This window comes from Equus quagga, chromosome 1 (genome assembly GCF_021613505.1).
Source record: "Equus quagga isolate Etosha38 chromosome 1, UCLA_HA_Equagga_1.0, whole genome shotgun sequence".
Lineage (NCBI taxonomy): Eukaryota > Metazoa > Chordata > Mammalia > Perissodactyla > Equidae > Equus > Equus quagga.
The window spans coordinates 75868902-75894930 of NC_060267.1; the positions used below are offsets into that span (position 1 = coordinate 75868902).

General features: G+C 43.8%; 2 protein-coding genes across 6 annotated transcripts; one reads left to right on the plus strand and one right to left on the minus strand.

Annotated features, from left to right (window-relative positions):
- Nucleotides 1-649: 649 nt before the first annotated feature.
- On the minus strand, nt 650-8173 carry CDC26 (cell division cycle 26). 3 transcript variants are annotated; one of them, XM_046675773.1, is made up of 4 exons: nt 8019-8173; nt 6129-6235; nt 5533-5614; nt 650-1086 (listed from the first exon to the last, which is right to left on the minus strand). In XM_046675773.1, exons 2-4 carry the CDS (start codon nt 6179-6181, stop codon nt 910-912), a joined length of 312 nt encoding a protein of 103 aa, XP_046531729.1. In that variant the 5' UTR covers nt 6182-6235; nt 8019-8173; the 3' UTR covers nt 650-909. The 3 variants fall into 3 exon arrangements, with proteins under 3 accessions (XP_046531729.1, XP_046531737.1, XP_046531746.1); XM_046675781.1 differs by having other exon boundaries at nt 5533-5657; nt 8019-8140; XM_046675790.1 differs by lacking the exon at nt 8019-8173 and having other exon boundaries at nt 5533-5654.
- Nucleotides 8143-24494, plus strand: PRPF4 (pre-mRNA processing factor 4). Of its 3 annotated transcripts, none has more exons than XM_046675738.1 (14): nt 8143-8264; nt 9120-9297; nt 10869-11055; nt 14002-14089; nt 14733-14812; nt 15239-15332; nt 15822-15916; nt 17263-17321; nt 17740-17863; nt 19260-19349; nt 21048-21170; nt 21281-21388; nt 21478-21596; nt 22110-24494. In XM_046675738.1, the coding sequence occupies exons 1-14, from the start codon at nt 8217-8219 to the stop codon at nt 22301-22303; spliced, it is 1587 nt and encodes a 528-aa protein (XP_046531694.1). In that variant the 5' UTR covers nt 8143-8216; the 3' UTR covers nt 22304-24494. The 3 variants fall into 3 exon arrangements, with proteins under 3 accessions (XP_046531694.1, XP_046531715.1, XP_046531705.1); XM_046675759.1 differs by lacking the exon at nt 8143-8264 and adding an exon at nt 8273-8386; XM_046675749.1 differs by lacking the exon at nt 8143-8264 and adding an exon at nt 8298-8386 and having other exon boundaries at nt 9117-9297.
- The last annotated feature ends 1535 nt before the right edge of the window (nt 24495-26029 follow it).

The window sequence follows — 26029 nt, forward strand, 5'->3', positions numbered from 1 at the left end:
CCTGCCTCTCCCACACTGTTATTACCTAGACTTAACCCAGAAAGACCCTGCGAAGGGGTCTCTTCAGTACCGATGATTCCAGAGGTTCTTTCTACCACAGCTGGTGGTTCCCTGTAGTTGAATTAAACAGTGAAAACAACAGGACATAATTGTAAATTACCCTCTGAGCTGCCTCTCAGATTGGCTCGTAGTGGGAAAAACTCTTAGACAAGTTGAGAAAAGGAGAATTGGAATGATGGTAATACTGTTAGAAACATTCCCATTATGTTTCCTTCCACTGCCTGTCCTCCCAAACTTACCCCCAACTAGTTACAAAGCCATTCTATAAACGGATTCTAGAAACCCACAACTTGGTCAAGTTTACACCAAATCACTAGAATCTAATCTCCACAAGGGCAGATATCTTTGTTGATTTTGTTCATTGACGTGACTAAGTGCCTAGAATGGTACCTGGCACATAGTAGGCGCTCAATAAATACTTGCTGAATAAATGAGTTAAATGAAAGTCAGTGACAGGGACCAACTGGAAGTGTTCTGTGCTAAGAGTGTTTGAACACAGATGGGAAGAAGGATGTTACCTCTTGTCAAGGAATTACCTTTTAAAGTCTGGGGGCTAACAGTGTTATTATACTTCCTTAAGGATGTTGCACCCTTTTCCAAAAATAGATTTATTTTTAAAAACAAAAATCAGACAAGTTTTATAGAGTCAAATTTTCCAGAGACAAACTAGAGTTTGGATTTCAGCTTAGAGTGAAAGTTAAGCATCAGTAATCTCTTGCAGAAGTATTTCTCTCTGCAGGAGGTTAAACATTCTGCTTGATTCCAAGCACTCGATTCTCTAAATCTTGTTTGTACTTCTGCCATCATTTTACTCCATTCCGGGGCTCTGGTACACAAGATAATGCACCTTTAAAATTCAAAACTTCCAAATTGAGATGAACGATTGTTGGGCTTGGGTTGGGGTTTATAACCAATTCGATCATTGATCATTTGTTCCCGGCTCTTGGGGTCACTGCTGAGCCCAATGGCGCCTTCTCCATCACTGCCTCCTACAACTTCCACATCTTCCTTTTGTTTCTTACGGTTCTGAAAGTGTAAAAGTTTTAGGATTAAGGCAACAGTCTTTCCATTAGCAAACATTTATTTAGTACCTACCATGTACTAGGCATAGGGTAGAGGGTAGGGTTAGGGTCTACGGAACAATAAACTGAAATCCTAGGTTTAGATGGTTAGGGTTACAAGGGGGATACAGGGATATAGTGATAAAAGATATAACCCCTACCCTCCAGTATGTCACAGTCTAACAGGGAAACAGGCAGACAGACAAGTACAACAGGATGACCAGGGCTATGACACAGGAAAGCCCACACTGCCAAAGAGACACAGAGCAGAGGTGAGGAGCTGAGGGGGCAGCAGTGAGGTTCACAGAGGGAAGCTGCAGTTAGAAAGATAACTAAGAGCTGGCAGACAAGGCAGAGAGAAGGATGTTTCAGCCAATGTAGTATTCAAGAGAAGAGAAGGAAAAATAAAGCTACTGGTAAAACGATAACCACCAGAAATTAACAGCTTGACTGACACCATGAGATTAAATGTAACACAGGGATAGAGGTTTTGTGCTATCTTATCAAAAGCCCTGAGTTTTGAGGTTTCATTTTGTTTTCAGATAAAAGGTTTGGCTTTTTAGTCACAAGTGACTGCAGAATTCACAAAGCCTATGTCTCCGTTTAGTCATTTTCAAAAAGAGAGACTAAACCTTATCCATAACTGCCACTACCTGTGTGTGAAGACGGTATCAGATGCTGATAACCTTCTCTGGGAGAGGGAACATATGTCTGATCTCGAGTTTCTTACTAGAAGAACGGCTTGACTACTCTAATCACTGGAATTGCCACCCTTCTTCATCACTTACTGCTGAGCTGTGAGCATTTAAATGCCAACATCTAAGTATTATAGTGCATCAAACAAGGTATTGCACATATATATATAAACATAATGACTTTTCTGAGTCACTCTCTAGTCTACCCTACCCAGAGGCAACATTAGAAAGTTCTCCCCAGACACCTTTGTGAAATCAAGTTCTAAAGGCAAAGGATGCTAGCGTTTTATAAGCCATAAAAAACCCTGAGTATCCGAATGGAATGAATCATTTCAAAGGCTTCCCACCATGAAAACTGCTGACTCTTTCAGAATGCAGAGTCATCAAAATGTCATCCAACCAATTTTAGTAAGAAACGAAACACCAGTTTTCGACTGGTTTCATTTCAGTTCGGGGCAAAACTATCCGTCCCTCCTAAGTTGCTGTAAAATAGGTCAAACCCACTGGCTAATTGTCCTTAGGAGAAAGACTAACTCAGCAGTGTGCTGACTCTAAAGAGTCAAAGGTCAGCGTGCTAGTATTTTATGAGACTCATGATAACTGAAGTTTAAACCATACTCAAAGCTCACCCTTAGACACTATCAATATGAGCTTTTAAAAAGCAAAAAACTATGGGCCAACCACAGTGGCTGAGTGGTTGCTCAAGTTTGTCATGCTCCGCTTTGGCAGCCCAGGTTCGGTTCCCAGGTGCAGACCTACACCACTCGTCAGTGGCCATGCTGTGGCAGCAGCTCACCTACAAAAAGAGGAAGATTGGCAACAGATGTTAGCTCAGGGCGAATCTTCCTCAGCAAAAAGAGGAAGCTTGGTTGGGGCCTGCCCTGTGGCTGAGTGGTTAAGTTCGTGCGTTCCACTTCGGCAGCCCGGGGTTTCACTAGTTCGGATCCTGGGCATGGACTTGGCACCACTCATCAAGCCATGCTGCGGCGGCATCCCACACAGTACAATCAGAGGCACTCACAACTAGAATGTGCAACTATGTACTGGGGGGCTTTGGGGAGACGAAGAAAAAAAACAAGATTGGCAACAGATGTTAACTGAGGGCAAACATTCCTCAGCACAAAAAAAAGGAAGCAAAAAATTATAATGCTTTGGGGCCAGCCCGGTGGCGCAGCAGTTAAGTGCACATGTTCTGCTTTGGCGGCCTGGGGTCTGCCAGTTCTGATCCCAGGTGCGGACACGGCAGCACTCATCAAGCCATGCTGTGGCAGGCATCCCACAAATAAAGTAGAGGAAGATGGGCACGGATGTTAGCTCAGGGCCAGTCTTCCTCAGCAAAAGAGGAGGATTGGCAGCAGACGTTAGCTCAGGGCTGATCTTCCTCAAAAAAAAAAAAAAATTATAATGCTTAGAGAACGCTAAAGGCCCCCTGGGGTGAGAAAGGGGGAAAAGAAATCCAAGTTATCTGTCTTAAAAAGAAACATACACAATACATAATAAAGCCATTATATTCATAGGTGTGTACAAAATATCTAGTAGGACAGCAAATGAGAATAGACTTGTATTGAGCATCTCCTCTAGGCCTGGCATTGCCAGGAACAGATGCAGAGAAGAAAACACTAATTCCTGCCTTCAAGAAGCATATGGCCTCGTGGGGGAAAACAGAAAAGCAAACAGACAGTTACAACAAAGAGTGACAGTGCCTACAAGAGAGGTGCACAGGGGGAAGAGGTTGAACCTAACCCAGCGGGGGGCAGGTAGTCTAGGAAGACTTCGGAAAAGAGCTGAGTCAAAAAATGAGCAGGAGTTATCCTGGCAAAGAAATGGAAGGGCATTTCCAGTAAAAGAACAGAGTGTACACAGGCACTGAGATTCAAGTTAAAGATAATTCAGCAGCGGCAGATAGAGTGGAGTAATGAGCAAGGCCCAGGTCATAAAGGGCCCTGCATGCCATCCTAAGGAATTTGGACTTCACTCTGAAGGCCACTAAAGAATTTAAGTCTTTTTTTTTGAGGAAGATTAGCCCTGAGCTAACTGCTGCCAATCCTCCTCTTTTTGCTGAAGAAGACTAGCCCTGAACTAATATCCATGCCCATCTTCCTCTACTTTATATGTGGAACGCCTACCACAGCATGGCTTGACAAGCAGTGCCATGTCCACACCCAGGATCCGAAACAGAGAACCCTGGGCCGCCGAAGCGGAACATGCGCACTTAACTGCTGCGCCACCAGGCCGGCCCCAGAATTTAAGTCTTATTAATGGACATCTAATACTGTGGGGTAAGGCTGCACTTAAAAATACATATTGAGCTCCTACTATGTACAAGATGCTGGGAACTCAGCAGGGAAGAAGACAGATGTGATTTCTACCATCAAGGTTCCTAATGTAACTGGTTTTACAATAAACAAACCAACCATTGTAAATTATAATAAATGCTATGAAATAAAAGAATAAAGTGCCTTGAGAGACCCTAATGAGATGCAGGCAGCATGGATAGAAATGATACGCCTAACTAGGACGGGCTCAGAAGAGGCCTCTCAGACGAAACGACATTTAAACAGAGAGATGAAGAGAGGGGGAGCACTCGAGGCAGAGAGAAGTAACATGTGCAAAGGCCATGAGCGATCAACAGTTTGGCATGTTCAAGGAAACAAAGGAAAGCCAGTGTGCCTAGGGTACAGAGAGCAAGGCAAACCTGAGAGCGGCCAGAACATACAAATCTTGTAGGCCACGATAAGGAACTGAGATTTTATTCTAAGTACAGGAAACCAGTGAAGAGTTTTAAGCAGGGAAATGACATGATCTGAATTTCTTTAAAGATCATTCTAGACACCTGATGGGGAAATGGACTGAAGTGACAAAAGTGGAAGAAGGAAGACCACTTAGGATGCTACGGAAATTGCAGAGAGAGAGAGGATGGTTACTTGGACTAGGGTTGTACGGTGGAGATGGAAACGTATGGGTAGATTCTAGAAATATTCTTGTGGTAAAATCAAAGGATTTATGGACAGAATGAACATAAAGGGCGAGGGAAAGGGGGACCTCAAGAGTGACTCTCAGGTTTCTGGCTTGAGCGACTGCACAGGTACCGAGATGGGGAACACTGAGGAGAAACTGATTTGAGGAAGAAATCAAGAGGTTTTCCGTTTTAACATGTTAAGTGTAACAGGCTGAATAATGACCCCCAAAGCTATCAGGTCCTAATTCTGCAGATGTGATTAAATAAAGGATCTTGAGGTGGGGGCGTTATCCTGGATTATCCAGATGGGCCCTAAATGCCATCACATGTATCCTTACTAGAGGGGGCAGAGGGACATAGAAGAGAAGGCCATGTGATCAGGAGGCAGAGACAGCAGTGACGCAGTCACAAGCCAAGGTATGCCAGTGGCCACCAGAAGCTAGAAGGGTCACGGAACAGATTCTCCCCTGGAGACTCTGGAGGGAGCATAGTCCTGCTGACACCTTGATTTTGAACAGTGGTACCAATTTCAGGTTTCTGGCCTACAGAACTGTGAAAGAATAAATTTCTGTTGTTTGAAACCACCAGGTTTGTGATAATTTGTTACAGCAGCCACAGGAAACTAATACATTAAGTTTGAGAGGCCCGTAAAGCATCCAAATAGAGATTTCAAATGCTGTTGGTACAAGAGTCTAGAGTTCAAAAGTTAGAGTAATTGCTTTAAATACTCCTAAAGGTTTGAAAGTCGTGCTCTTACTTCCAGGTCCTTTCGAATACTCTCAAATTCCTCAATGTCATCAAGCTTGAGCTCCAGGCGGGTTGGTTTTCGTCGCAGCATACTGAAATCAACACCAAGGGCCAGGCCCAGTGAACTATTAGCTGCTAAAAAGGCAGAAAGAAGGAAAAACTAGAGGGGATAAATCTCAGCTACAAATATAAGATCAATTGTAAGCATGCATGCTAAAACGAATGGCGATACAAAAGACTCATTTGGATTCACACATAGGCTTCTAAGTCTTTAGGTGGATGATTATTACATTTTTATTACATGATGGAGATCCACAACTTTCTAATTCCAAAAAACTCTTTCATCAAGAACTTAAAACGGCAAGCTACCTGTAAAGAGAATTCTAGGCAACAATCACTTTAATCTCATGCTCCTGTCACATTCAAAGAAATATTCTAGCTAAAAGGATAAAGCTAAAGATCACATCTTAATTCAGCATAGTTAGTGGGAGAGTATATAAGCCACTAAATTTGATCAACTCTACATGCAAATTGTGAGAGATCTGTGATCACCCCTGAATGCTAAAATCAGTTTACTAAACCTCATGAAAACTTCCTCTAACTCACCAGTTCACAGAGTTATCCTCAGAGGCTAAGCAGGTCCTAAATGGATACGTCATTCATGAAACAAACACTTCTTGTGCTCCAGCACAGAGTTAAAAGGAAGACACAGTCTGTGGGGAAAACAAACATGTAAACAGAAAATTGCAACACAGTGTAATAAAACTCTGACAAGGGTAATGCAATGGTACCAATCCAGTCTGGCCTGAGCATGGCATGGACAGGAACATGGAGAGCTTCCTGGAGGAGATGATGTCTTAGTTGACTGGTGAAGGACAGGCAGAGAAAGAGATTAAGGTCACTCCAAGGAGAGAGAACAAATATACAAAGAGGGTCAACAGAACACTCCACAGAGTCTGAAAACCCTAGGTAATGCTTATGCTAACAGAAAACATTTTTTTAAGAAGAAAATAAAACTCCCCAACTGAGTTTAAAATCTGTGCGTTGCATCCTTATATTCTCCACAGCATCCAGTAGACTGTATCTATGATAACCAGTCAGTAAATGTTCTCTTGAATAAACTGAGAGAGCCGATAAAGTCAGTGAAATGAACTTTTCTTCAGCACTGTGCTATGCTTTTCCATTTCCATTCTTTACATTTTTATTTATACATAGAAATCCTGCACGCCAACAAAATTACCCCCACTTTACAGATGAAGTGGAAGCTGTTAGTTTGGTTAATAAATGTCAGCTTCCTATAAACATTATACATAGGTTACATGGTGAGGATTCACGTAAGATGACTGATGTAATTGACTGATGTAATGAGAATGATGTAAGCGAAAGCTCCTTTAAAATATTAACAGATATAAATTATTGTTACATGTATCTGGGATGTATCAAGGACTGTGAAATACACAAAGGAAGAAGCGTTTCCTTCTCCTGTGAAGCTTGGGACAGATAGAGGTGATATTATCAACCCCAAACACTAGCACATTACATTTCAAATCGCTTTATATTAAATCAGATAATATCCTGATACCAATGTAGGCAAATGGCAGAGGAAGCCAAAGTTTGGGGAGGGGGGGGAGGTTTCGGGGGAATGCATTTTCTTAACTTTTTCTGCTGATTGTGAAAAGCTCGCCACTACAAAGCAGTATAGGGTAGTGGGTACAAGCGCTCTCTGGAGGCAAAAGAGCAGAGGGCAGAGGTTCTAATCCCACCCACCAAGTATCTCGAACAATTAGCTTCATCTTTCACTACATCTTAGTTTCTGTAACTGTACTCTGTTGTTGTATGGATTCAAAGACGTAATGCTGAGTAAGTTCCTGGAACGTAACTTGGCATTTAGTAATCGCTCAATAAACAACAACCAGTATTATTGTCATTGTCCTTGTGGGTAAGGGCTCTGTCAGCTCGGGAAACACCAATATTTTGAGCATCTCCACCCTCGACATGGGAGCAAAAGCCTCGTCTTGTTCATCTCTGAGGACCCAGCACCCAGCAGAACGCAGGGCCCGGCAGAGTTGCTTGCGTGCCGATTACCTGTCCCCTCACATCCATCATCTCACTCTGCATCTGATATATCTGATACAAAGACCGGGCTGAAGACAGACAACAAAATCAGGCGTGGCTCCTCCGCCGGGTCATTATTATACTCTGGCGCTAGAGGGCTCTTCGAGCTTAATCTCTCGCCGCTGCTCAAACCCACCGCTAATTCCCCCAGCTCAGGGGGAGCCCCTAGGAGAGAACTTCCGGACAGCGGAGGAGAACAGCTCTCCTTCCGTAGCTCCAGGGCAGCACTCGGGGGTCCAGGGCGAGGGTTTCCACGGCAACAGGGACCTCCGCTCCAGGACGACGTCAAACCGTTCGTTGGGCCAGGAGGGACAGCAGGCCCCGGAAGCCCTCGATTTGCTCCAGAGTTCAGCCCCGAGCCGCGCGCCTGGACGCACCTACCTGTTTTCAAGCCTGCTCGGCCCCTTCCCAGAACCTTGGCGCCCACCGCGACTCTTCTTCCAGGCCAACTGGACTACACTTCCCAGACTACTCTGAGCCTCTCTCCTCGCAGAACCTCGTCCTCCGCGTGCTTTCCTCGGACGACTACGGGTCACGCCTCTCGACGCGCCCAGACTCTTCCCTACTACGATTCCCGTCATGCTCCACGCCACCCAGGACGCAGCGTCGGCTCTGGGCCCACTTCCGGTAGGTGACGCAGTTCCGCTTTGCTGGGCGCGCGGTGGACGCTCTGAAGCGTAGGGCTCGGATTTCGCTGGGGCTTCGCGGCTCCAGAGCCCAGCATGGCTTCCTCACGCGCCTCCTCCACGGTACAGATCTCAGCTCTCTCTGGCAGGGAGCGCGGAGGGGTGGGGGTCCCCACGGGCTGGGGCCGTTAGGGCAGGTGCTAAGGCGGTGGAGGTCTGAGGAGCAGCGTTTTCCTGATCCCTCCCTCCCTTTTTGTGCTTTAGCTCACTTGCACCCCTCGCTACACCCGCGAACGGTAAAGACCTCTTCCGACTGATCCAGAAACGCAGCTCGGAAAGGGAGGACGTGGTGTGTCTTGGCCAAGATTTGTGTCTAGGAGGCCTCTTAATTGTAACGAGGCCTCCTTACTTTATATCTACTGCCTCACGTCTGAAAACGTTTGAAATGTATAGACCGGCAGCGTTGTAACTTGTTTCCCCTTAACATCGCCTTGGTTATTTCACTTGTCCTTGATGTTTCCCCTGTGATGAGCAGTGACCCTGGAAGGGTCATAAAACCCCAGAATTGCGCTTCCAACCGAATGAAGTGAACACGTTTCAGAGCAAACCTTTGATAGGAAAATTAGCAAGAGAAATTCACTAGTTTTATCAGCTTCTTTCTATCTGCAAAACTTAGGTGATCGAGAGACTGAAACACCCCCCTGAATCAGTGAAAACGCATCTGAACTGGTGTCCAACTTGTCCTTTCGGTTGGGGAGGAAATAGGATTGAAGCTCAGGATGAGCTCCATCCTCTGGGGAAGCGGGTCAATTGCTAAGATGAAGCCTTAGGCTAATCCAGGTCTTTAACTAAGCAGGCAACCAAAACCAAGGCACCCGATGACTTGGTGGCTCCTGTTGTGAAGAAACCACACATCTATTATGGAAGTTTGGAAGAGAAGGAGAGGGAGCGTCTGGCCAAAGGAGAGTCTGGGATTTTGGGAAAAGAAGGACTTAAAGCGGGAATTGAAGCAGGAAATATTAACATAACCTCTGGTAAGATGCGAATTGTGAGTCCGTCTTTGCCTTTGGTGCTCAGATTTTTGGTTATGATGCCTTCCCTAAACTTAGATGTCACTGGCTTTATAGCGTCAACAAATTTCAGTTTTTAAACTTGGATCTGTGTAAGGCCATACTTTGCCTACCCTATCCAGAGAGCCTTTTTGTTAAAACATTTTGTATAGTTTTTCTTCCGTGAATTGTTAGTAATTTTACCGGGAATTTATTCAGTGTGTATTTAGATTCAAAGTGATTCCGTTTGTCTTTTGGAGATCCAGCATAGTTGTGGCATTGGTTTGGAGCTACGGTGGTTTATTATATATTTATAATATTCTCCGTTTTTTAGTTTTCCAATTACTTTTCACTTAAAATGAGATATCTTTTTTAAATTATAAAAATAATAGTTATTGTGGCGCCTGGCCCTGTGGCCTAGTGGTTAAGTTCGGTGCATTCCGCTTTGGCAGCCCAGGTTTGGTTCCCAGGCACAGGCCTGCACCACTCGTTGGCGGCCACAGTGTGGCAGGACCCACATACAGAATAGAGGAAGACTGGCATGGATGTTAGCTCGGGGGAAATCTTAATCAGCAAAAAAATTTTAAATAGTAATAGTTATTTTCATTTTGAAAAAAATCAAAGAATGTAGAAATGTGTGAAGTAGAAAATCCTGTAATCCTTATTAACTGGGTGTATATCTTTCCAAGAATTTAATAAATCTATAAAAGTGTATAATTTTTTTCCATAAATGAAACCATGATATACAAATTGTTTTGTTACTTGCATTTTTCCCTCTGTATACTGTTAAGGATATCTTTCCATGTCAGTAACTAATAGTCCACTATATTTTTAAATAAAATTATAGTGTTTGTCATAAGAAATGCAAACAGTACAGAAGAACAAAATGAAAAGATTTCTTTGCAGAAGTGATTTCTGTCAAGTTTCTCATTGATCCTCCCAAACATTCTTTTCTATGTACATGCGTGACTTTTTAAATCTTTTATGCTGTTTTAAACATAACTGCATCACTACTGTACTTCTCATTTTCCATCCAAATGCTTGTATTTGGTGTGAGTTTTAAAACTAGCTGCTAGATTATCCAAAAATCTTATAGTCAAAGAATATCATTTTCATGGTACTTATTTCCAATTTACAAGTTATATTTGTGGTGTCCTTGTACTGGGACTGTTTTAGAGAATAACTTTGGCAATTGTTAAAACGACGTTTCTGTTTTACTTTCTGGATAGAAGACCTCGTTAACTCATTTGCTAAAGATGCTCCATACTCTTACTCTCTCATCTCATCTCTCAGCTATGTGTTTATGTAGGTGTAAGGTTACCAAATGGAACAAGGTGGCGTGAACCATATTCCTGCCTTTGAAAGCTGTGTCATTTAGTTTTCTGTGTTTGGCATAATTTAATAAACTGAGAAACAGTAACCTATAAAGTGTGTAATAGATTAGACAATTAACTTTCCCTAGGGGCACACACAGACTCAAATTGTGAGAAATTCTTTCTTTCCCCCATTTGAAGAAGATCTGGTGATTATGCGGATGTTGCATATTCTTTTCATAGGAGAAGTGTTTGAAATTGAAGAGCACATCAGTGAGCGACAGGCCGAAGTATTAGCTGAGTTTGAAAGAAGGAAGCGAGCCCGGCAGATCAATGTTTCTACGGATGACTCAGAGGTCAAGGCTTGCCTTAGAGCCTTGGGCGAGCCCATCACGCTTTTTGGAGAGGGGCCTGCTGAGAGAAGAGAAAGGTGCCCTTTCTAAATAGTTATCCTTCTCTTTTTTAATCACAGGGTTCTAGTTCTAAATTTCGGTTGGTAATCGTAGCCAAAGCTTTAATAGAATGTCTCAGATAATATTAACAGAAGAGTTTAGCCCATTATCTGAGTCTTAGGCCAATTTTGATTCCACGACTAACTTTTCTTTATAAACTGTGCAGAAGGTGTTAACATAATCTGCCCCCACCAAGTGTGGAATTTTGCATTGGTAAACATTTGTCATTGAACTTTGAAAATTTAGACAACAAACGCATTCCTTGACAATGACATAAAACAACGATAAGCGTTTTCTGGATATTACTCAAAGAGGGCCATGTCCTCAGATAATCCTCCTCTTGTGATTTTTAAGTTTCAAAGTCTCTTAGTTACAGGCTAGTCATATGCAGTTGTGAGGCCCACCTCTTTTTATCCACTGTCCAATGTCTCCCCTTCGTCATTTTTTTTTCCTGGTTTGTATAGTCTGTACATTTAATCACTTTAAAACCTCTAACATTATCTCATGTCCATTAACTGGAACCAACAATGCTCGGCCTCTTTAATTTACAATGAAAAAGAAATCACTGTGAACCCACCTAGTATCTTACACAACCAGCTGGGCTGGCCACAGGGTGGGGGTATGAGAGAGGAGGGGGCGCCTCTGGGTAGGTGTCCAGGTGCCAGGAACGGCTAGAGGAGAGAAAGGGGGCTCCCAGATGAGGGGGACTGATTGTCCTAATGGGAGGGATGCAAAAGGAACGTCAGAAAGTGTCGAACTGGGGGGCAGGAGACCTCAGAGCTTTCTCCATCAGGGCACAGTATTGGACAGGGTGCAGTGCCACTGCCTGCCCACCCCTGGCACTTGGAGAACCAGTGACCCACGAGCCCTTGGCACAGTAAGCGCCACCTGAAACACAGATGACAGCCTGACCCCTTCCACCGTGAACCCTCTTTCCTAGGGCCACCTAGCCTGCCTGCCTCTTCAGGACTTGGGGCTCAGCTAGTCCTCTCTCATTACATTTACTCTCTTAAGGCCCTTACCCCTCATTTCCTCTTCAACCCACTGCTGACTGACTGACCGCTACCACGTTGAAATTGCTCTTTACTAAGCTCATCAACTCATCTTTACTAAGAACAGCCCTAGTACACTGGCAGCCACTCCCTCCTTGAAACACTCCCTTTCCTCAGCTCTCATAAGACCAAATCCTGATTTTCCTCCTATTTCCTGACTGATTCTCACTCGCCTGTAAGCCTCTGTATTCCCTGCCTAACCTTTATGTGCTGCGGTTCTTTCCCCTCATTCTGCACTCACCCTGGGTGATCTCATCTGCTCCCTGGCATCCTTTACCATGTGTATTCTGATGACGCCCAGATCTCTGTTTTAGCCTAAATATTCCATAGGTACTTCAAATTTGGCATGTCTAAATTGAGCTCATCTGTTCCTACCCCTGTCCTATTCTCCTTGCAAATAACACTACCATTCAGTTTTCAGTTGAAAACCTGCCTCACCTCCTTTGTAATCCATCAGTGAAATCTAGTCTATTCTACTTCTGAAATGTACTTGCAATGTGTCTTCTTTTCTCTGCCTCCATTGCTTTCACATCTAGACTGTTGTAACAGCCCCAAACCTGTTGTGTTAATTGCTTCCTTAAATTCCTGCAGTGTCTCCTTCTTATGCTTAAAGACTCCTAATCATGCCTTCAGCCTTACCTTGTGCCGCTCTTCCCCAGTTTACTAGACTTTGTAGCCACAGCGGGCCTCCTGGAATACTCAAGCTTTTTTTCTGTCTTGTCACTTAATTTTTCTTTCTGTTCCCCTCTCCTGCCTTTTAAAGCCCTTTTATTCTTTTGGTTTCAGCATAAATGCCATCTCTAAGAAGGCTTTCCTAACGTGACCACTTGTAAAGTAAGCCCCTCCATTATTTTCTATCATAGTATGTTATTTTCAAAGGGTAGACTTTTATTGTTGTTTATTGTTTGTCTTCTCCAACAGAAAGTCTGGCTGATTGTTGTGTCCCTTAGACGAATGTCTCGAATCCGTACTGCCGCTGTCCTCATTCAGTCCACTGCTGAGACTCAGGCTTCCTACAGCAGTACCCTGTCCACTTTCCCTGCACTTATTCTGCCCTTTTCAAACCATTCTCTATACTTTTCCAGGGATCTTTCTCAAACGTAAACCCTCCTTACTGTGGCGTTAGGAGCTCTCTGTGACCTGACCTCTACTCACATTTGCAGCCATATCCCTCACCAGCCCTTTTCTTGTGCTCCATGCTCCAGCCATATTTATTTGTGCCAATCATATTTGTGATTCCAAGCTCAACATGCTTTTCTTATCTCCAGACCTTTATATTTCTTAACCCCCTGCTTCAACTGTCCTTTCCCATTCTTGACCTATTGCCCCGACTAGTTGAGGACTCAGTTCAGGTAGCGCCTCCTCTGAGAAGTCTTCCCTGACCCTCCCTCCAAGGCTACGTTAGGTATCCTTTTGCGTTCCCCTTTAGCACCCTCTGCTTACTCTGTCGTAATACTGACATAACGTGCTGTAGTTCCCTGTTACTCTCCGCACTTCCCCACCCCGACTGTGCTAGTGGAAATCAAGAACTGTTTCTTAAGTCATTGTTGTGGACTTAGCACCTGGGTCAGTATCCAGCGCACTGTGGCACTGAGCGAAAGTTAGCTCTCTTCATAGACTCAGTGGTAGTGGTACTGGGGCTAGTCGACTCTAAATTGAGTAGAGCAATTGGTTATAGTTCAGTTTAGGGAAACTGCAAATAAAGATCAAGTGAAAGAAATCACACTGGAAGTTGAGACGTGGCAGCTGACTCTTACAGAAGGCCCCTAAGGGTTTGATTGGTGAGAGATTAGGGGAAGCTTCCTGTCTTTTTGGATGTCCTTTCCACATTCTCATCTCGCCTCTGTTTAATTCTGATGTTTTTTGTTATAGGTTAAGAAATATCCTCTCAGTAGTCGGTACTGATGCCTTAAAAAAGACCAAAAAAGATGATGAGAAATCTAAGAAGTCCAAAGAAGAGGTAAGATATGCCTTTGGCTTCATAGTATAAACACAAAATGAGGGAATAGTTCTCTCATTTTCTGTTTTCAGTGGTTTGCTAGGGTGAGGGGAGAAATGTTCCTAAAGACTCTGCTGTTCAGGAATAGTTGTTGGCAGTAGTCTGTGGTTCCTGTGTAGGAATAAATGGAGATTAGTGGGGCCAGCCCTGTGGCCAAGTAAAGTTCCATGTGCTCCACTTCGGCAGCCCAGATGAGGACCTACTCCACTCATCAGCCACGCTGTAGAGGCGTCCCACATACAAAATAGAGGAAGATGGGCACGGACGTTAGCTCAGGGCCAGTTTCCTCAAGCAAAAAAGAGGAAGATTGGCAGCGGATATTAGCCAGGGGCAAATCTTCCCCACCAGGAAAAAAGAAAAGGTTAGCGTGTTTCCTCTTCAGGAAAGAGCCATGGCATTCCTGGAGTAACTTTTACCAAGGAGCCAGAAACCGCCCAGTAAGACGTCACAGAAGTGAACACTGTAGAAAGCACATACGCCTGACCTCATCCTATTACTGAACTAATTCACCTTTTTTCTAGGCAGTTATGTTAGGGAATTGACAGCTATGAGCGGGGCAGGAATGCCTCAGGCTTAACATTTCTGCTGTTAATTTAACTTTCAGTATCAGCAAACCTGGTACCATGAAGGACCAAACAGCCTGAAGGTTGCTAGACTGTGGATTGCTAATTATTCACTGCCCAGGTAAGGAGAACCTCGAGAAGGGGAAAGAAGCGTATTTTTTCTTGTTTCCTTTCAAGGACTGAAGATCTGCTCGATGATGACTGTGGTTGTAAAGTGAAATTGAGGGGCTGGGGGCTGGCCCCGTGGCCGAGTGGTTAAGTCTGTGCGCTCCGCTGCAGGCGGCCCAGTGTTTCGTTGGTTCGAATCCTGGGCGCGGACATGGCACTGCTCATCAAACCACGCTGAGGCAGCGTCCCACGTGCCACAACTAGAAGAACCCACAACGAAGAATATACAACTATGTACCGGGGGGCTTTGGGGAGAAAAAGGAAATAATAAAATCTTTAAAAAAAAAAAAAAAAGTGAAATTGAATAGTAGAGACAGTCCTGTGGACCCTTGTTTACAACCCGTTTGCTCATGGTGATTATGGTGTTTGTCTGTCACAGAGCCATGAAACGCTTGGAAGAGGCCCGTCTCCACAAAGAGATTCCTGAGACAACTAGGACCTCCCAGATGCAAGAGCTGCACAAATCTCTCCGGGTAAGATGCTCAGCGAGTATCTCATCTTCAAGGTGCTTAAATATTGGTTAGGTTTTCTCCCTTGGCCGCCTCTAGGAAAGTACAGGCAGCTATGGTTATCCCTCTGCTTACACTGCTGCTGTTTGGGAGGGCCATCAGTTTAGGTGGCAGGACCCTGTTGTCCTTTGTACTCAGCAGAGGCCTGTGGTTCTGCTCTTTAATTTTTCCTTTTACTACGTTGAAGCTGCACTTTGTGTCTCCCCACGTTTTTCCTGTGTATATCTAGCTGACACAGAAGCTAGTGATACTAAGACTGTAGCAGACAGCATGCTGGGGTTCCAGATGAGCCTTGACTCCATTCAGTCATCACTATATGTGTCTCCTCACAAAAAAAGTATCAAAGAACCTTGGGTTGTGTTAAAACCATAAACTTGGTTTTTTATGGTGGAAAAGCCAAAACACACTTGGATTAGCCTATTAATGATCACCATTTGTCTTTTTTTTTTTAAGTCTTTGAATAATTTCTGCAGTCAGATTGGGGATGATCGGCCTATCTCCTACTGCCACTTTAGTCCCAATTCCAAAATGCTGGCCACAGCTTGTTGGTAAGTCCTGTGTTTTTTTCCTAAAGGGGGGGACAGGTTCAGGGAAAAAATTAGCATTTGTCTTAGGCTCTGTTTCCATATCCTCTTCCTCTGCTTCTCATGATCACACCAAACTAGGAATGCTCCTGCTCTGCCCATTATATTATGAATAGTCTTTCTGAACAGTTCTGACTGTTCACAAGGGACCGCAGAGATCTGTGACATGTGGCAGTCTGTCATGTTCTTGACACTGGTGTTTTGGAATAGGTCATATAGTCAGCTGTGGACTAACTAGTGTCCACACTTGACTGTAGCTTTCCTTTTTTTTTTTTTCAAGATTTTATTTTTCCTTTTTCTCCCCAAAGCCCCCTGGTACATAGTTGTATATTTTAGTTCTGGGTCCCTGTAGTTGTGGCATGCGGGACACCGCCAAAGCGGAGCGTGCGAACTTAACCACTCGGCCACAGGGCCGGCCCTGTAGCTTTTCTGTTTTAGTTACATAATTTAGGCAAGATGCTTCATCTCTCAGCTTCAGTTTCCTCATCTGTAAGTGGGGTGAGATGTCTGTAAAGCTTTTTGCCTTGATAGTGCATGGTATGTGGTAAGACTCAGTAAATGTGAACTGGTGTTTTGATGTTTATTTTGTTTTGTACTTACCACCACATATGCAGAAAACTCTTAGGATGTGATTACTTTGTTGTTTTGTTCTATTCAGTTATGAGTTATTTCTGTGGGACCTGGCCACCTAGAGGGAGGGAAACTTCCCTACGTTCTATGCACAAGAACTACTTGACTAGGCGGAAATTGAGGCTGAGGTTCAGGAGAAAGCCAAGGATCCACACCACTCCCTCCCCCTCCCCAAGCCTCAGTTTACTGCCCTTATAAAGTAGAACTGATCATTCCTGCCTCATCTATCTCACAGGTCTGTTATAAGGATTATTTGAGATGACAGATATGAAAGTAATTGGTTGAAAATTTTCTGAAATAAAAAGTCTAAAAAATTTAAGTACTTTGTAAGCAGCAAAATGCTGTACAGGTTTAAGGTGATACTAGCATTATTAATGTTATTATTATTTGGGTAGTTTAATTTGTCCTACCTTCCCTCACAAATCGATCCAAAAGTTCAGGAGAAGAGCAACTTGTGCTGTATTAATTATAATCTAGTAGAGGCCTCTGCTTGCATGAAACCCGGACGTAGCTTTCTTCTATAACCCTTCAAATGATAAGCCTTTTATTTTTATTTTTCTGTCTGCCACTGTATAAAGTTTATTGGGGGTGAGAAGAGACTGTCCTTTAGTAATGTTACCAAGGTACCTTTTCCTTCCCAGACCAACCCTGGCTGAGATGCTTTCCTTTGTATTTGATAGGAGTGGGCTTTGCAAGCTCTGGTCTGTTCCTGATTGCAACCTTCTTCACACTCTCCGAGGTGAGTTAGAATGTTGTTTGAATCTCAATCTTTTTCCCACTGTGAACTCTGTCAAGCAGTAAAACTCTGGCACTCTACCTTATGCTCAGACCCAGGACACACAAGATTAATTCCTGATTCCATTTGACTTGGTTTGTTTTTTTCTGACCGCAAGGCTGGAAGATAATGACGTCATACATATAGCACATTTCTCTCATGTTCAGCCCCACACTCTGGCATTTACAATCTCTAAACCAAAAAAGCAAAAGTGTTTTTTGTAATTTAGTTCATTTTTTTAAAGAATTGAGTAGTCACTTTAATACTCTATGCGTCCGCCTGTTCCCGCATATATATCTACATTATTCGTCATAGTCTGTATTTGCACATCAGTTAGAAAGCCGCGAGAACCCTTTGACTTTTATCTCCGACACTCCTTCAGGCCATAACACAAACGTAGGAGCAATTGTATTCCATCCGAAATCCACTGTCTCCTTGGACCAAAAAGATGTCAATCTGGCCTCCTGTGCTGCTGATGGCTCTGTGAAGCTTTGGAGCCTTGACAGGTACGCATTGCTGTTCTGTCCATACTGCAGTCACTAAATTAAATAGTTGATTGATTGGTCCTTGGAACCCGAAAAATCTGGCATTTAACCCCAGAGATGCTGTAAGAGTCAAGGTAACCTAGAGTAAAAACTTAATGGAGGATTTCTTAGACCTTTTCTCACCAGAGGAGTTGTCAGGTCTTTCTTATCTGTTAACTTTGGACGTTGATTTTTTGCCTCAAATGTAGTGGCCACTGTTTCCTGGCTGCAGTTATTCTGGAAAGATGCATTCTACCTCCTATGCAATAGACTGATCTTGGAAAAATACACTGTTTGGTAGATTGACTGAAGATAATATTATTCTCGGCAGCATGTCGGTTCTTAGCGAACAGCCACGGGGGAGCGGAAAGTGAGGTTCTGCCTGGCAGGATTGCCAAGGAAGAGATGTGTCCTCCCACAGCGTCACTCCTCACCTAGACTATATTCTCCACTTACAACGTTTTTCTTTTTAATGTGTTGATGATTACTGTCTTCTGAGAAGTTTTTGGAAGCATCTTGTTGGCTAAAAGACATCTGAATTCACTTGCTTGGTTTTCTTTCTTTGGGAAAGCGCTTGAGGCTTTTATTCCAGGGTTTTGTAAAGAGCTAATTAGTGTCTCCACTCTGCCAGACAAGGTCTTACCCATGAGCACAGCCAGTTTTAATTGGCCTTGGTGATGCTTAGCAGTGTTTGTTCCCCTAGGACTTTGATTATCTCTCTGTGTGCACATTGACAGAGTTCCCTTTTTAATTGCCCTCTTCAGGGTTTATGTTTATTTCCTTTTCCTGGTGTTTCAGATCATCTTTCTGTGGTTTCTGGGCAGTAGAATTTAATGGCCACCAAAAGGAAACTAAGCCTCTGTCTGTTTAGGATTCCCTTATTCCATGCAGAACCTTGAACAGGCGAAAGTTTAAGAAAGATTTACCTGTAATCCACTTGCACCAGAACTACTTGATTTCTGTCGCCTCACGTCTCTGTGGAAGTATGTTTTCTTTCCAGAATCCCAGCACTACTTTGGTACAGGGAGGCTATTTTCCTTTCAATAGCTAAAATATCTTTTGTTTTTCTTTGATCCTAAATGGTCTGTAGCATTATGGGTTTATTAAGTTCTTAAATTGAGGTGGAAAGACAGTGTGTATTGAAGTGCTATAGGCAGTGTGCCCTCTGGGCACGTGAAATAGTCCCAAATCTTTTAAAACCAAGAGAAGTGGCTTAAATTGTTGTTAGCCCTAAAGTTTGAACAAATGTAAGTTTAGTTACAATTTGGCTCCTCAGTTTGAACAGAATGGGTGCATCTCTGTACAATAGTTAATAAATTCAGTGGATATTTACCTGACTATAAAATAGTTGACTCACATATGCTTGATTCCTTTTCAGTGATGAACCAGTGGCGGATATTGAAGGCCATACAGTGCGCGTGGCCCGTGTGATGTGGCATCCATCAGGACGGTTCTTGGGCACCACCTGGTAAGCCATCCTGTTGTTCTGTCCGTACAGGCCTATGCCATCATGTTAATCCTTCATGGCTCTCTGTCAGGTAAATTTTTAAAGCAAAGATCTTCAAGTTGGATTTCCTTGAACTACAATGAATCAGAATCAAAAGAGAGTATATGATACAGTTATGGCTAAGCATGTTGCTTTTAAATTGAAGTTAATCTGGGGCCGGCCCCATGACCGAGTGGTTATGTTTGCGCACTTTGCTTCTGGCAGCCCAGAGTTTCGCCAGTTCGAATCCTGGGCATGGACATGGCACCACTCATCAAGCCATGCTGAGGCAGCGTCCCACATGCCACAACTAGAAGGACCCACAACTAAAAATACAAAACTATGTACCCCGGGGGCTTTGGGGAGAAAAAGGAAAAATAAAATATAATAAAATAAATTGAAGTTAATCTGAAATTTCAAAATCACTAATAGCCAGAAAACTAGAGTTTTCACTCTTTCTTCTCTTTCTTGACCAATGTTAGAAGTGTATATTTTTTTGTTACACGTTGTATTACAGTCTGTCTGCTTACAAATTGATCTCCCTTTCTAGTTCTGCAAGTTCAGTGAGAGCAGAATCTGTTAAAGAACTTGCTAATTGAGATATAATTTACTACAGTGGAATGGATTTATTTTAAGCGTACAGTTCAGTTAGACCAGACAAATGCATGCGTTCGTGTGACCCACATTGCTGTATTATTCAATTGTATGACTCTGCCGCAGTTTATTTATCCATTCTCCTATTGGTGGACATTTGGGCTATTTCCAGGTTTTGCCTAGTCAGAATAAAGCTGCTATAAATATTCTTGTACAGTGCTTTTTGTGGACGTGTTTTTCTTTCCTCTCTCTGAAATAAATACCTATGAATGCACTTGCTAGGTCATAGGGTAGATGTGTGTTTAACTTTTTTAAAGTTCCAGAGTGATGGTGCCCGTTTGGTGGTGCCCAGAATTTTGGTTCCTTCACATCTTTGCTAGCATTTGGTGTTGTCGGTCTTGTCATTTTGCCCAATCTAGCAAGTGTGGTGAAATCTCGTGGCTTTCAATTTTTATTACCCTAATGACCATTGGTGCTGCGTGCTTTGTCATATGCTTGTTGACTGATTATATATCCTCTTTTGTGCAGTGTCCGGGTGCTTTACTCATTTTTTTTTTTTTTACTGATTTTGTTTTTCCATGCTAATAGACAGTTCTCCAACCATTTATTGAAAAGACTTGCCTTTCCCTATTGAAATTGCTTTGGCAACCTCACTAAAAATCATTTGACCATACAGGTGTTGGTCCATTTATATACTCTCTGTTCTGTTCCATTGACCTATTTGTTTATGATTGATTTTTTTGTATCCCTAGCATCCAATTTAGGGCCCAATAAATGTATAGATCCTCAGTGACGAAAAGACATAACAATGGAATTGGGTAAGAAAGAAATCAAGAGACTCTTTGTTTGGCCGTTATGAGGGAATTCTGTTCTCAAAAGAGCCACTGGAGTAGGTTTATGGAAGTCTGTGGTTTCCCACTTAGCACCCAACACAGATATGCCGAGTTGTTGAGGCATTGTTTATGCCAGAAAAGAATTTCTTGTTTAGGTGGTTGCATGAATAGTTTCAGAAGCATAACTTGAACTGCAGCTATTGATAGGAGCTGAAGAAATATCTGCTGGTTAATTGTTAGTTTGATTTTTTAGCTATGACCGCTCATGGCGCTTATGGGATTTGGAGGCTCAAGAGGAGATCCTGCATCAGGAAGGTCACAGCATGGGTGTGTATGACATTGCCTTCCATCAAGATGGCTCTTTGGCTGGCACTGGGTAAGGCTTCTTCCATGTAGCCAGGGGCAGCTCAGTGGGCTCACCTCTTACCTGCACCGCTTCCACAGAGAACTGGATTCACAATGTTCATTTATAAATTATTTTATCAGGGGACTGGATGCATTTGGTCGAGTTTGGGACCTGCGCACAGGACGTTGTATCATGTTCCTAGAAGGCCACCTGAAGGAAATCTATGGAATAAATTTCTCCCCCAATGGGTAAAATGGCTCATTGAGTGGGGGTGGAGAGGGTTCTCAGTCAGAAAGTACTCTTCATTTCTAACTTCGGTACTACATCTGACCCACAGCTACCACATTGCGACTGGCAGTGGTGACAACACCTGCAAAGTGTGGGACCTTCGACAGCGGCGTTGCGTCTATACCATCCCTGCCCATCAGAACTTGGTGACTGGCGTCAAGTTTGAGCGTAAGCTTTCCTCCTGTTTTAAGCCTAATCATGAGACAGACAGACAGCATTTCCGTGGAATGCAGGCCAGGCTTCTGCTTAACTTGGCAATGGAACAGGAGAGAATTTGGACTCTGATGCAGGAGCAAATTATGATTTCCTTCCCTCCCCTGCGCTTTCAGACAAGCTATGGCACAGCATGCTGCTGCTTGCTGGGAAGTAAGGAAGACTTCCAGGAACGCTTAGCTTCATTTTTTTCTCCACGGAAGTCCTAAGCAATGCGTCCTTAATATTCTACACAGGTTGTCTGTCAGGGAAAGAGCAAAAAACCTTAATAATGTTACTTGCTTTCCTCAGTCTGCCTGTAGGTGTCCCTTTTTTCTGGAGGCCTAGGAGTATAGGTCAGAGTAGTGGTGGGGTTTTCTGCGTGTGGAAATAACCTTCTCTTTTGAAATAGCAGATTTTTGTGCTTTTATTTTCTTATGCTATTTTGAATACTTGAATTCCTCAAGCGCCTCCCCTTTTCTCTTGTAGCTATCCATGGGAATTTCTTGCTCACTGGTGCCTATGATAACACAGCCAAGATCTGGACCCACCCCGGCTGGTCCCCGCTGAAGACTCTGGCCGGCCATGAAGGCAAAGTGATGGGCCTAGACATTTCTTCCGATGGGCAGCTCATAGCCACGTGCTCATATGACAGGACCTTCAAGCTCTGGATGGCTGAATAGGCAGGACCGTGGAAAAAGAACTCTTACCTCAAGCTCTCCCTTCAGAGCCATTTGCAAAAGAAAGGAATTGATGTGTTTTGTCCTATCATGTTTTTTGCCGATTACTGTGTATAGACCCCCCGGTAGAATTGGGTCTCCAGGATGTCAGCCTCCACTCCCGGCAGGCAGCCCAGTCCTGGGTGTTGGTGAACCCCTTTCGTGGCTGACAATTTTCATCTTCAAGCCCTCCCACGAACTGTGTAGACAGTATTTTTATGAATCTTTTGTTTGAATGCCCTATTGCCTCCCTCCCAGCCCTCAGGATTGTGACTGGCTCCGTTTTTAATTCTTGAAACTTGGCTTTCCTGTACATGGTACATGCTTCAGGACTACCTCTGGCCCACAAAGCCAGGCGGCTGCACTGTAGTCTGGAAGCCCTCGAATGAAGAGGCACATCTCCCCACGCCCTGGTTACACAGTGTCTGACAGAGCGAGAGCCCTTCCTCCATCTTGAGAAGGGGGGTGAAGAGGTCAGCCCCGGCCGTGCTCAGGGTCATGCAGGAAAGAGGACTTTCTTCTCCCTGTGAGTTCACTTGGAATGCTCACTGCATCAGGAAGCTGAGAACTGAACGTTTGCTTTCTCAGAAAATGTCTTCCATTTTTCTTCGAAGTTTGGTGTCCTTCCTGTTACCCAAAGCTAGGCCGTTGTGTCAGAATTCAGTGAAATTTTTAGAAAGCAAACATGGTGTCTCTATCGCGCGGCTTCCTTTCTATTGGTGATTTAAAGGATGTACCCTTTAGATTGAGGTAACTCAAAAAAATCTCTAGTGGCTATTTCTAGACAAACTTTTTTTTCTTACACATTTGCTACAGAGTAAATCCTATTATAAAAACTGCCCTTTAAAGAATTATTTTGTATGGTTAAGCATTTTCTGAATCTTAGCCATTGGTTCACAGAGCCCCCTTTTTTTGGTTTGAGATAGAACAAATGATCTCAGATACGGCTTAGTCCAGTTTCTGTCTCCTTCCAAGTGCTCTGTTAATAATTTTTATAAAAAAATAGAGGGCTGTTGCATTGTGGGCCAGACCACCAGTGAACTGTATCTAGACTCTTAATTCTTACTGGCCGTGCAGGAGTTACCTTCACCTCTTTCCATCCCAAATGTGCAGCCACTGTCCTCTGAGAGTCCCCAGTAAACTCGCACAAAAGTGCAGCAACTTGGAGGGAGAAAGGGTTGTGTAGAGGGAATTCAGGAAGGCCTTGTAGGATGGCTGCTTCTTGAATGTCAAAACACTTTTCATTCGCTCTTCCAAGGAGGGTGAGAGGGTCTGTCTCGCTCTATTCTGTGAACTGTGTGTGTGGTTTATAGCCTAGTATTGTTTACCTGGTTCCAATTACAACCACATAGTTGCATATCCCGTATACCTCTGAAGCTTCAGGGTCCTCAGCTCTGCCCTCTGCTGGCGCTGCGCTGTTTAAGTGTTAATTGGCTCTGTTTCCTTCATAGTTGCCCATGAAAAGAAATTATTTTTCATTGCTACCCTTGTAGCATGTATGAACTAATACCGAACATTACTTATTAGCATGCAGTTTGGGTATAGTGTGTGAGCAAAGGTTTTCAGTTGTTTCAAGTTTAAATTCTATTAGTTCTGTTAAACTTGTCTTTTTTTTTTTTTTTTTCCCCTCTTGGTGGTTGTTCCAAAGGATTTGGAGGCGGCCACTGGGTAAAAACACTTCATCTAAGCCTTTGGCAAAATATATGTCTTGTTTGGAATCTACATTTCTTCACTGGAAATATTACAAGAAAGCAGTTAGCTGAGGAGCATAAACCAAGGGTGGCGTTTCATGGTAATGGTGAGAAATACACCCACGACGTAACAGGCCACTTATCTCGGCCTTGACACTGGGCCAGGCTCATTGAGACATCTCGTTAAATCTTTACAATCTTAGGAGTTAATTATTGTTGCCTTTTACAGACAAAACTCAAGCTCAAAGAAGTTTAGTAACTTGCTCAAGTTACCCAGTTAATAAGTGGTGGAGCCTGGTAGTCTGTGACTCTGTGAAGAGATTTTGTAGGGCCCCAGTGAGTATGTTGGCAACACTGGCCAGACAAAAAGACCAGTGCAGGGGCTGGCCTGGTGGTGTAGTGGTTAAGTTCGCACACTCTGCTTGGGCGGCCCCCGGCTCACACGTTCAGATCCTGGGTGGGGACCCAGCAGCGCTCGTCAAGCCACACTGGCAGCATCCCACATAAAATAGAGGAAGATTGGCACAGATGTTAGCTCAGCAACAATCTTCCTCAAGTAAAAGGAGGAAGATTGGCAACAGATCTTAGCTTGGGACCAGTCTTCCTCACCAAAAAAGAAAAATGGTCCAGGGCTGGCCCAGTGGTGCCCTGGTTAAGTTCTCACCTTCCGCTTTGGTGGCTCAGGGTTCGCCAGTTCGGATCCCGGGTGCGGACATGGCACCACTTGGAAAGCCATGCTGTGGTAGGCATCCCAAATAGAAAGTAGAGGAAGATGGGCATGGATGTTAGCTCAGGGCCAGTCTTCCTCAGCAAAAAGAGGAGGACTGGTGACAGATTTTAGCTCAGGGCTAATCTTCCTCAAAAAAAATAAAAGAAAAATAGTCCGGCCAGCATGGCCTGTACAGCATGTTTCGTGTGCAAAGCCCGAGCCTTTTACTGCTCCCCCTTTTGTGCTGCCCCTTTGACTGGTCACTGCATCTCAGTCTGACTTCATGCCAAAGGGAGTTAGTAATTTCACCACTTCCACTTGATGAACTTATGAGGAGCTGCTAGTGTTATTCAACAAGAAACTATTTGCATTCGAGGATCGAAGATACTTTGTTGTGTGGAACTGTCTTGAGCATTGCAGCCTGTTTTAGCATCCCTGACGTCTGGAGTACTAAAACCCAGCAGCACATCCCACCCTGTTGTCACTGGAGTTTGAGAGATGCTCCCGGACATTTCTAAAGGCCCTCCAGGAGGATGGCGCTGCCCCGAGGTTAGAACTACTGAATGTGAGAATAGGAGATGCTGTAGAGTCAGGTGTATCCTTCCCTATGCAAAAAGAATCCATGTCTTGTCTTATTTGGATGGTGTATCAGCCACTCCAAGAGTGTAAGTTCTATTTCGACTGAAAGGCCTCCACCACTTACTAGCTGGGTGACCTGGATTCAGGCAGCCTAACTTGGGGCGCCTCAGTTTCATCTGTGGAAATAGGGCTGAAGATAACTGAGCAGTAGGCCAAGTGCAGGGGCAGGTGTTCCCTCCCAAGCTTCCCCCACTTCCTCTCCTTGTGCCTCAAGGCTCTGAGAACATGGTGAGATCATTGCCCCGCTTACTTGCCACAGGGTTAAGGAGCAGGGATGTGTAAAGAAATGAAGTCAGTGGGGAGAGGTCGAGTCCCAGCTTTAGTGTAATTATCTTTGATGGCGCAAGTGGACAGGCAGGTGCTGGTCCCCTGGCGGGATGTGTAGGCGTCTTTCCAATTTTGCAATGGAGAATATCCTCTGCACATTGGAGCTTGAGACCGTTTGGTTTTACTAAACATAAAATGTGTCTTGGCTATTTTGGAATATCTTGTACATTAAGGCCCCTAAGAATTTATAGAAGCTAATCTCAAACACACAAAACGTTATTTAGAGCAAATAAAACTGAGTCAATTTCTCGTCTCTGAAATCTTGTTCTACAAATCCAAAAAACTCAAAATGTTATCTTTTCATAATTGTGATACCATTTTAAC

Coding starts and splice junctions, on each gene's coding strand:
- CDC26 (XM_046675773.1), bottom strand. CDS start 6,181: ATGACGTATCCATTTAGGACCTGCTTAGCCTCTGAGGATAACTCTGTG. Junction 5,615..6,128: donor GAGGATAACTCTGTGAACTG/GTGAGTTAGAGG, acceptor TGTTGATTTCAG/TATGCTGCGACGAAAACCAA. Junction 1,087..5,532: donor GTATTCGAAAGGACCTGGAA/GTAAGAGCACGA, acceptor TTACACTTTCAG/AACCGTAAGAAACAAAAGGA.
- PRPF4 (XM_046675738.1), top strand. CDS start 8,217: ATGCTCCACGCCACCCAGGACGCAGCGTCGGCTCTGGGCCCACTTCCG. Junction 11,056..14,001: donor CCTGCTGAGAGAAGAGAAAG/GTGCCCTTTCTA, acceptor TTTTTGTTATAG/GTTAAGAAATATCCTCTCAG. Junction 21,597..22,109: donor GACTGGCGTCAAGTTTGAGC/GTAAGCTTTCCT, acceptor TTTCTCTTGTAG/CTATCCATGGGAATTTCTTG.